This window comes from Triticum aestivum, chromosome 3A (genome assembly GCF_018294505.1).
Source record: "Triticum aestivum cultivar Chinese Spring chromosome 3A, IWGSC CS RefSeq v2.1, whole genome shotgun sequence".
NCBI classification, from domain to species: Eukaryota; Viridiplantae; Streptophyta; class Magnoliopsida; order Poales; family Poaceae; genus Triticum; species Triticum aestivum.
The window spans coordinates 629,363,528-629,374,902 of record NC_057800.1 but is presented as its reverse complement, the minus strand read 5'-3'; the positions used below and the strand labels follow the sequence as shown (position 1 = coordinate 629,374,902).

At 45.1% G+C, this 11,375-nt stretch overlaps 1 protein-coding gene across 2 annotated transcripts; it reads right to left on the bottom strand.

Annotated features, from left to right (window-relative positions):
* Positions 1–5,976: 5,976 nt before the first annotated feature.
* Positions 5,977–8,403, bottom strand: LOC123058844 (F-box/LRR-repeat protein 13). 2 transcript variants are annotated; one of them, XM_044481522.1, is made up of 3 exons: positions 7,287–8,403; positions 7,032–7,166; positions 5,977–6,588 (listed from the first exon to the last, which is right to left on the bottom strand). In XM_044481522.1, exons 1-3 carry the CDS (start codon positions 8,337–8,339, stop codon positions 6,163–6,165), a joined length of 1,614 nt encoding a protein of 537 aa, XP_044337457.1. In that variant the 5' UTR covers positions 8,340–8,403; the 3' UTR covers positions 5,977–6,162. The 2 variants fall into 2 exon arrangements, with proteins under 2 accessions (XP_044337457.1, XP_044337458.1); XM_044481523.1 differs by having other exon boundaries at positions 7,290–8,403.
* Positions 8,404–11,375: the final 2,972 nt, after the last annotated feature.

Sequence of the window (11,375 nt, the reverse complement as noted above, 5' to 3'; positions counted from 1 at the left end):
CGCGTTTACGCTGAGAGGCGCTACTAGTAAAGTAAATAAAATTAAATGGAAAGAAAATAGAAAAGTAAATGAAAATGCAAGAAATACAAAAAGGTGAAAGGAAAAAAAATAAAATGTAAAGAAAAATAAATGAAAAAATGGAAAAGAGAATGGTATAGCAGTAGCGCGTATCCAGGAACGCGTTGGAGCCATGTTAGCAGTAGCGCACTTCCCGGAACGCGCTGCTGCTACTTTTGACTAAACCGCTCGATTTGTTCTTCCCAACGGCCACTTCCCCCAAATTGCAACTCCTTCGCTGTCGCCGCCGCCGTCGCCCGTCGGCCGCCGCGCGCTCTCTCGTCACTCTCCCGCCTCAACGCCGCCCCCGACCCCGGATTCGACGCCGCCCCCGACCCCGGATTCGACGCCGCCCCCGACCCCGACCTCGACGCCGCCTGCCCCTCCCTTGCCGCAGTCACCATAAGGCTCTGCCTCTCCTCTCCCCTACCCTCCTCTCTCTCTCTCTGCTAGGGAAATTATATATGTGTTGATGCTGTGTTGATGTTCATATGAACCGTAGTTGTTCATATGAAACCTAGGTGTTCATATGAACCCTTGATTTGTTTAGGGCAGTAGGCATTTTTTAGCATTTAGGAAAAATGATTAGCAATTTTTTTAGGAAATTAGCTAGGGATTTTTTTTTATGAAAATGCCTAAACAGTAATTTCATTTGCATATTGTTGTTATATGATATATGTCATTGATGATCATTTGCATATTCCATTATTGAAGTGGTTCGATTATGCCCACGTGGCTTTGTTGTTTCCAGGAAATGAAGCCGAGTGGCCTCTGTTTTGCCGGAATCTTGATTCATTTCGGTTCCGGCAAATTTCAGGTTCTCGATTTGTCCACTTTTTAGCAAAAGTCATGCCGAAATTTTTCGTGAATTTCGGCATGACTTGTGCTACAAACTAGGACATATCGAGTGCCCGGGATTTGCCGCACCGGAAAGGAGTCAACGTTCCTGCAAAGCATAGGCCTTTTTTATGTCATTATTCATTTTATTAGGTATAGAATTAATTGACTAGATTTAGTCGTAAGAACTAGTTGATTTAATAGAACTAGTTGAACATGTCACATTTGTTGTTATTTTTTTAGTTAAAGCAATTTTTCGCGCATCGATGTCGATGATGACTATCCCGCATCCTCATCGTCGAGTCGGCGGAGAACACCTGCGTCACCATATGGGCCATGTCTGGGACTGGGCTCCACCGGGGTAGTACTGGGAGGCGCTACCTATCGGGGGCGCAGGTTGGTGAGGAGCTAGCCTGTCATTGACCCGAACCTTCTTTGGTGGCGGCCGCGTGGGCCAGTGACGGTCCAGAAGCTCGTGGACCCCGCGGAGGTGGTGTGTCACCGTGTCAGTGAGGAGGATGCGCACGTTCGTCGCTACTTGTTTGCGTTGGAGCACAGGTTCTCCAATACCTGGCAGGTTCTCCAGGGATCTCAGTGGAGCTATGATCCTGTGATGGTTCCTTCTCTTTGGGTGTCCACCGCCCGTGCCGATACCCGTCGTGCGCTAGGGTTTTAGTTGTATTAGTGATGTTATATGTATGATACTATTCGGGATGTATTAGTGATAATATTCGACGATGTATGGACGCATGAGATGATTTACTTTTGCTTATTGAATGCATGCTAATTTGAATACTTATTTATTTTACGATTTGGTTTTGCTTATTGAATGCTCATGTCAATATAAGTCCTATAAGATATTTTGAGTATCCTGGTGTTGTCTTCGATCGATTTTCAATTAATGTTTCAACTATGAATATAGGAAATGTCTGACAACGAAAAGGATTTCGGTATTTGCAAATACTGCGAAGACGAGCGCGGCTTGTGCGATGGAATCTTCCTAGATGATGATAGGCGAGTCAGCATCAAGCTGGACGTGAACTTCGAAGTGGATACAGTAAGTCACAACGACAAGTCTTTTTTCGTAATTAAGCATGACATCTGCTTCATTTGCTTTAACTTATAATTAATTTATTTTTACTATTCTACTAGCGTATCCCCTGCCATGCAAGAGTTTTTGTCTTGGATAAGATAGGTTTCAGTCGTACTATGAAGGTAAAGAAAGTTTACTTGAAGACCGAGCATGGTTATATTTTCCACGCAAAATTATACAACACAGACGACTACACCTATTTTGGATGCAAAACTTGGCGAGCACTATGCAAGACTTATGCATTTGAGCTTGATATGGTTATCACCTTTGATATTCGTCTGGAAGATGATATTGAAGGTAATACCGACATCTGGGTCGATGTGCAAACGCCTACAGTTATACCATTATGTGAGTTTCTCAACCATATTTATGTCTTTGATATTGTTTATTCAAAAATAGTTTACAACTAATTTCTATTGTCAGCTTATTTCGGTTGAAGCAAACATGTCCAGTGCTTGGTACACAGGACCTACTACTGTCACGGGGCTGAACTAAACTGCGAGGAGCTAAGTCATTATGTTTCATGGCTTGAGGATCTTGATACTGTCAAGACAAATTTTCTTTTTGCACTTAGAAATGTTAGTACTGAAAACGTGTGACCAATAGTGTTTGTAATGAACTACGGTCACATCTATTTAGGAAAGATGGTAAGATTTTTACTATTTGTCCTCAGTGCATCTTTTGCATACATTATTTTTTAAACTAAACTTCATTGCTAAGTATGTTACTATATGATGTTCTTCAAGAGGGACTCCCAATGAATGTTGTGCCTCATGGGATCGAGACTAATGGTACCATGAGTATTGTTAGCTTACGGCCAAGATATCCTACAATGCACTTTAGTGCATTCAGGATTTCTAAGAGCGAGGAAGTCTTAATAGTGAAAGGCTGGACCAAATTTGTGAGGGAGGAGCGCAGAGAAGTACTAGGGGGCAGCAATCAGAAGCGCATCCCACAATTAGGAGACAGGTTCATCTGCATGCTCCAACTTGATAAAGGAGGAGAGCTACACATGTTTTATATTATTACCTGAGAGAGAGCAATAGGAGTGATTAGCTAGCTAGAAATGAGTTTGAAGATGATGATGTGCTACACTATGACTATATATGATGATTAAATAGCTAGTGTTAGTGGTAATGACTATGATGATTATTATTAGCTAGTGTTGGTGGTGATTAGATAGCTACCGCATCTAGTGTTGGTGGTGATTAGCTAGCTAGAATGAGTTTGAAGATCATGATGTGCTATATTATGACTATGGTGATTAAATAAATACTGTTGGTGGTAATGACTATGATGATGATTAAATAGCTTGTGCTGGCGGATTAGAGTCAAGTGGAGGCAACATGTGGTGCATATCGAAAGTACTACTAGTCCAAACTAGATCAAGTTTGGATTAGTAGTATACTTTTGACATGTATCACATATTGCCTCCACTTGAACCTAATCCACATTCATTTGACACACTGTTATGGATAATATGATATAAACCTCATAATTGGTATTGTACCAAAATTTGTATAACGGCGTATAAATACACTAAAAATGAAAAAAGTACTAGTAGCGATGGGTAGTAAATACGCTAAAACTAAGTAGATTAGCAGCAGCACGGGATAGAACAAGCGTTGCCGCTATGTGTCTTAGCAGTATCGCTTGTCGCACGTGCTACTGCTAAGTAATAGTTGTAGCGCCTTATTGGTAGCGCGGCTGCCCGCGCTACTAGTGGGCATTAAACCCGCGCTACTACTAGGGTTTTCCCTAGTAGTGTAGGGTTGGGGGGCCTTTCCTTCTTCGCCTCCCTCTCTTTCCCCCTTCTCCTTTTTGGAATAGGAAAGAGGGGAGCGAATCCTACTTGGACCGGGAGTCCAAGTAGGACTCCCCACCTTGGCGCGCCACACCTTGGCCAGCCTCCTCCTCCCTCTCCTTTATATACGTGGGAGGGGGGCACCCCAAAGGCACACCAAAGTTTCTCTTAGCCGTGTGCAGTGCCCCCCTCCACAGTTACACACCTCGGTCATATCGCCGTAGTGCTTAGACGAAGCCCAGTGGCGGTAAACTTCATCATCACCGTCGCCATGCCGTCGTGCTGACGGAACTCTCCCTCGGCCTCAACTGGATCAAGAGAACAAGGGACGTCATCGAGCTGAACGTGTGCTGAACGCGAAGGTGCCATACGTTCGGTGCTTGGATCGGTTGGATCGCGAAAACGTTCGACTACATCAACCGCGTTACTAAACGCTTCCGCTTTCGGTCTACAAGGGTACGTAGACACACTCTTCCCTCTCGTTGCTATGCATCTCCTAGATAGATCTTGCGTGATCATAGAATTTTTTTTGAAATACTGTGCTCCCCAACAGGGGGGAGGGGGCTTGACTTGTGAAGCCTATGGGCCCCTTGGCGTTGATTCTTCCACCAAAAATTTGCATATATTTAATAAAAATTCTCCGTAAATTTTTATCGCATTTGAACTTAGTTTGATATGGATTTTTTGCGAAATAAAAAAAATGCAAAAACAGGAATTGACACTAGACACTAGATTAATATGTTAGTCCAAGAAAATCATACAAATTGTTATCAAAAGTATGTCGAAGTAGTAAGATAATGGCATAAAACAATCAAAAGTTATAAATACGTCAGAGACGTATCACATGGTGGCAGCCGTTACGACCAAAAGTGTGATTTTCAGGGCGAAAATATTGAGCCTGAGAATGGAGCGACAAATGTTTGCATAGTTCATCCAATTTCATCAAGAAATGCATGACTGAACAACTCGCATTCAGCTTTAAAATGATTTGATTATGCATATGTGGACCCATATGAGAAACCAATAAACGTATCAGCTCCTTCTCTTTTAATGGTTGGGCGCACGGCAATGTTTACAGCCGGCCTAAACGGAACAAAAAAAGGGCGCACAGTCAGCACGTTGGAGTTGGCCTAAACTCCGCACCAAAAAATGTGCAGGAATCTAGCACTTCCGATGACGCTTGGAAGGACGTACGCTGTGGAGGCGCCGTGCGAGAATGGCATCGGCACGACATGACCGCGCCGCTCAGCCCGGCGCAGTATGAGGGACAAGGACGCCGTCGACTGCTGCAACGAGTACGGTGTCTCCTTCCTGTTCACCGCCGTCCGCCACTTTAGGCACTAAACCTGAACCTGGCCTGAGTCCGCAAGGTCAGCCCGCCACAGAAACTTGCGGATGTTTCTCGCAATGGGTGATTTTGAGTCCAGTTAGGAACATTAATATATATTCTGCCACGCACGGAGGTCATGTTTTATCACTTTGCTGAGCCAGCAGCTGAGTGGGAACCTAAATAAGGTCAGAAAAACCAGGGGTCATGTACTATTCAAACTAAGCAAAAACTGTACTTGTATTCAGACCTCGACATGGATGTAAATTCCAGAGTCCATGCTGGTCTGTAGAATTACGTTAACTCTGTAGATGGGTAGATGGGTAAAGGATGCCAAAAACTCTGATTTCAATTTACTGGAGATACATTTCCAACTGCCAACTGAACAATGTAAAGATGTCCTGCTTGTTGCTTGTTACAACTTGAACAGTGTCCAGATCCCTGGTGTTCACTGTGAGCAACTTGCATGCTCTCCGGCATCAGTAATCCATTTGCAATAAGTGTTTAACCCGAAAAAGAAAATATACATTTGTAAGCAACACCTTCTTGCCTCCTCTCTGGCAGCACAGCTGAACTCATCTATCAGCATGCGCACTTAGCTGACAGTCTAACAAACAAACGGTGCGCAATGACGCCCGCCCTCAAGGGCACTCTTAACTCACCGCCTGTGCAACCATGCACGCCGCCGACAGCTTAATGCATACCAAGTCGATTCATGCTAACAAGAACAACTTCACAGCACAAATGAAAATTGTACTTGGACAAACCAGAAAGACCACATTAGACTACTAGAGTACGAGTACTAGATAGCCTGCACACAAATGACTGCAAGGTAAAACGAAAAACAAGATGAAGAAATTATAGGTAAAAACAATTTATCCGATTCAATCCGTTACTCCCACCAGCAATCCAGCCACGCAAGACTTCTTGGCACAAACAACCTCATCATGTAACACCACATCCAGAAAGAATGCCAAGAGAAATGCAGGTTTTTTAGCTGAAGAACCAGCAGTCTTGCAGCACAAGAGGCACGGCGTGGTGCTATTAACTGTAACTTACAGAGATCCTTTCTGCTTTGTAGTAGTACCTGAGGTCGAAAGGGTCAGCCCACCCAAAATCAGAAACTATATTGTGCCTGCAGAGTGGACCTGCGACATCAGTGCGTGGGCTCTCGATGATCTGTAGTTTGCAAGCTTTGCTGCTCCATTTCGCACCCGTCAGAGGCTTCAGCTTCACATTCACATCATCATCCACCGAGGAGAAACATGCCTTGGCCACCACGACCACCATCAGCTCCAGCACCCGACCTCTCTCCGCAATGAACTTGAGGAAAGCAACCTCGCTTCTCGACCCTTGGAACTCGTAGAAGAACACCTTCTTCATGCTCTGCACCATGCATTTCATGGGACCGCCCTCCTCCCAGAACTTCAGATTGACCTTGCCGGTGGACTTTTCAGGTATGGGAGGGGACTGCACATGAAAATGGTAGCATACATAGTTCAGATATCTTATCTATGAGCATGCCAACAGTTATATGATTAATTTCACAGTTCTGACAGTGCAAAGTTGTACTCGCTCCGTTTTATTTAGTTCGCATATTAGCTTTGGTCAAAGTCAAGCTTTACAAACTTTGACCAAATTTATATACAAAAATATTAAGATATATAATAACAAATCAACAACATTAGATTTATTATTAAATGTACTTTCACATCGTATAGATTTATTATGATAAATGTCTATATTGTTTTCTATAAACTTGGTCAAACTTTACAAAGTTTGACTTCAGTCAACTCTAATATGCAGAGTAAATAAAAACGGAGGGAGTACTAAATCAAAGACGCTTATTTCGGGGCTAGTATTCTAAAATTGCCAATGCAACAACTGTATCTAGTTAAGTTAACCAATTATACATAGACATGGAGCGTCTCCAGCTTGGGGAAACAGCGGAGAAAGCCGGGCACTTTCTTCACAGCATTGCGGATACCGAACTGCACGTCTATGGCCAAAATCTGGACACTAGGGACAATGTTCTCCTTGCTCCCAGCCTGCAATGCATCCCAGCACCAAGAACAGAGAAACTAAGTCAGATCATACATTGGCAATATTAATTAACACAGCACAGTTAGTCAGTTACATATGCAAATTAAATTAGTAGGATAAACGACCACGATGACGGTGTTGCTAATCCCCAGCTCTGTCTGTCCTGGCTGAATGTACCCCAGCACACGCAGGTTGGGTGCACCGCCAATCTTGATCCTGGAAGGGCTGTTTATGGTGAACTTGCCGGTTCCAGGCAAGGATACATTTCTCAGGAAGAGCCTCTCCAGGCGAGGGGCATCCACCACTTCGATGTCCTTCAAGTGGGTATAGCCCAGCTGAAGACACCGCAGGCTGTGGCTGACGAGTCGGAGGCGCGCTCCGGTCTGGCTCCACATGATGAGGAGGAACTCCAGGACGGGGCTTCTTTCGAGCAAGAAGGCCAGAGCACGGTCCTCCATGACAGTCATGCAGAGGCCGAGCTCCCGGAGATTTGGGAAGCTGGCGCCGCGCGGCACGGCGGTGGTGCCTGGAAGTGTCCAGACGCCGAGATAGAGGCGGGTGAGGGAGGCGCAGCTGAAGAGCGTGGCGGGGAGGCGCAGGTCAATCGGCCAAGGGCGGTTGACAAAGACGAGATCTTGGACCCCCTTGGCGACGAGGGTGTCGACCCAGTGCGCCATCTCGCCTCGGTGCTCGTCCATGGTGCTGCAGGTGAAGTGGACGCAGCTGAAAGGCCCCGGGTGCGCCGCGAGGGCGCTGGACACTGCGCCGGTGACGGCGCGGGGAGAGGGAGCGCCGATGATCAACGGGCCAGAGGCGCCGCCGTCCGGGAGCAGATGGCTGTCGACAAGAGTAAGGGGCGCCGAGCGCCAGAGTGGGCGCCAGCGCGAGGCGAGAGCGGCGGTGCGCGCGGCGTCCTTGGCGGGGAGGCGGGATATGATGTCGCGGAGGAGCTCGTCGGGGAGGCGGCTGATGCGGTCGACGCCGTCGGGGACCCACGACGCGCCGGCGAGCGAGAGGGGCGCGGTGGGGGAGACGGGCGGGTCCGGGAGGTACTCGTACGCGAAGTGGAGCAGCATGTTTGAGCCGAGGTCCAGCATCGCAGGATCCCGGCCGCAACGCTCTATTCTGGCGAGCATATCGCTCCTGGAGATGCCAAGGAGCACCTGCTGGTCGTCCATGGCCGCCGGAGGAGGGGGAAAAGGGCGACGGCGAGGGTTTTGGTTTGGGGGAGGAGCAGAATGGTGGCGGTGTGACTGAGTGGTGGTGGGCAGAGATGTTGGGCCAAAAGTTAGGATCAGGTATCCCTGGGCCCATTATACAGCTTCGACTCAACAAAGAGTTTCAATCTTCTAGAGAGAAAAAAAAATCAAATACTCAATACTAACTTTTTTTTGTTTCCCGTGGAAAATACTCAATACTAACTTTGTAACTCACCATAGAAAATATTGTGGAGCAAGTGAAGATTTTTTTTGGCTTCAACACAGACATATGCCAATTGACTGTGGCACGGGTAACACGTCTTGTTTCCACCATTCCACGACGATCCGCACGATATGTGGTGATACCCAGAAGCTACTTGATGGCACAGGAGTTTGATAGAAACATATGATTTAAATAATTTGGTGATGAATTATTTCTCGCATTGTTCAGTCTAAGGTACTGGAACCGAATCCTAGAGCATCTGACTAGGTGAAGTCTATGGTTACCCATGTCGTGAAAACAAACTTAGTGGCTCACTTATCCCGGAGAAGGCATGCGAGGCTCTTTTTCAACATAGGAGTTTTGAAGGCTAGGGCCCTGATGAGTTGCACGCTATGTTTTAAGCGCTTTTGGTCGATCATGGATGATGATCTATGTCAGTAGCAGTACTTTGTTACTATCAAGTGCATCGTTAGGGAAGAGGAAGGTTAAGGAGAAGTAGATGGTGGTCTCTATGAGCAAGAAAAGTGTTGACTCTAGACGTGTTATGGTGTGAGTAAGACTCTGTTGGGCAGGAACAAGCAGTTGGAGGCCCGACTCTTCAAGATCAAAGAAACTCAGCCTCCTCTTCACCAGTCATGAATTTTGACCCTTATTTAGCAGCACCAAAACTTGAGTAGGCCCAAGACAAGTAAGGGGCGAGAAGAGTGGGCCATGGATGTATTACATTTTGGGTTGAGACTTCGTGGGCCATAGAGTGCCTAAGTGGGTTGGAGGCTTATCAAGGTGTTATATCCGATAGTCGATCATTGTAATTAGGTATCATGAATGAATGTCAGGACCGACGTCGGAGATATTCAAATCTAGTCATTTAAATAGCAAGTGCTTATCAATGATTACAAGCCCCTCCATAGAAGGTGATGACACAACAACTATACAATAGAACTGCTAACATATGTACAACCACCCTGAAAATGAGAAAATTTAACAATACAAACAAGGGTCTCATGACCATGTTGCAGCTCATACAATGAAAACGAAAATATACCTTAGACATGTAAACATACCAAATGCCTGAAGATGGCTTAGGAAAAGCATATGGCGTCCATAACCCTTCTTAGACCACTACCTTAATGTCGTCCTTCACCACTAGAGATCACCTATTCCAAATGCCACAATCTGATTTGCAGCATCCTGATCAAAAATAAATAAAGCAAAGTTAGTACCCAACTGTATGCACAAGGCTTACATCAGAACTAACTACATGTATGTATCATTGCATCGGTATCAAAGAAAAGGATATGTGGGTTTGATTGCAACAAAAGCTAGCATACTATAGAGACGACTACCATATTAAGCTACGTCTACCAGAGTTTGTGACATGGGGTAAGAGAGCACACAGAGTCCATCTAGCTAAACACCACAACAATACACCATCCTGAATCGTCCCTCGACTCACCTGCGAGGAAGTAATCCATGGCACTCACGCTTAACTCGGCAACTTTTATTAAGTTACTATTTAAGTTTTTCTACGATCAACCAACAATCTCCGAGTCATCCATAACCGCGGACACGTCTATTCAAATAGATTTAACCCTACAGGGATGTACCAAGTTACCCACATACTCCCTCCTTTCCGATTTATAGGGCTTATCTCAAAATCTTAGTTTTTTCATTTTATAAGGCTCAATTTGGTTGTTCCCCATCACAAGTTCAGATTCCAAGGTGCATTAAATAATTGCATGCAGGTATTAAGAGAAAATTGACCAATGCATGTACTTTATGCATGCATGCATTACAATTAATACATTGGTAAACATACATTTTTGAAGAAAATAAGAGCATTAATTAGGTGCTTTTGCAAATTACAAAAACGATTCCACCACTCACCATCTACCTTGGTTGGTGAAATTTTTAAATTGAGCCCTATAAACCGGAAAGGAGGGAGTACGAGTGAAAGCCTCTTAATGTTTGTACAATTATCACACTTCACGAGATATGATGGCAGAGGGTGAGAGACATGATACTTCCCTACGCTGCAGAGAAGTCCTGGGAGAGTCAACCGCCTGAGTTGTACCCAAACCTGACCGAAACTCCAAAACAGAGATAACTATTGTGTGACACGGCAAGCCTATCCCGCGAGATAACCACTTACTAGGCCACTCCTAGGTAAGACCACATGACCATCACATCCCATCACATTTTTTTACCAACTCGCGCTACAAAATGGAAAGCCCAAACAGTGTGACTCCTGGACACGACTATGGTAAAAGTACTAGGACGAGGGAGTCCCATACACCCACTAGTGCAGAACCGGGCAATAGCACCGGTTCGTAAGGCCCTTTAGTGCCGGTTCCATAACCGGCAATAAAGTGTGGTCACGAAAGCCCCCCCCCCCCTTTAGTACCGGTTCAGCACGAACCTGTGCTAAAGGGAAACCACGTGGCACGAGCCAGCTCCGGGGGCCGGGAGCCCTTTAGTACCGGTTGGTAACACAACCGGTACTAAATGTTTGTGGGTTTTTGTTTTATTTTGTATTTTTCAATTGAATTTGTGTTATCAATTTAATTTAGGATTGTTTTACGTTATACTGAGTTGTAGTCGTCGTCATCATCATCATCATCATCGCATATTAATAAATAAATAAACTCTAGCTAGCTAAAAATTATCATAGTCGTCTAATTACCACTATTTAATCATCATAGTCATTACCGCTAGCTATCTAATCATCACCAACACTGGCTAGCTTAAAGAGGAAACATTCACTTTGTAACAGAAGCAAAGATATCATCGAG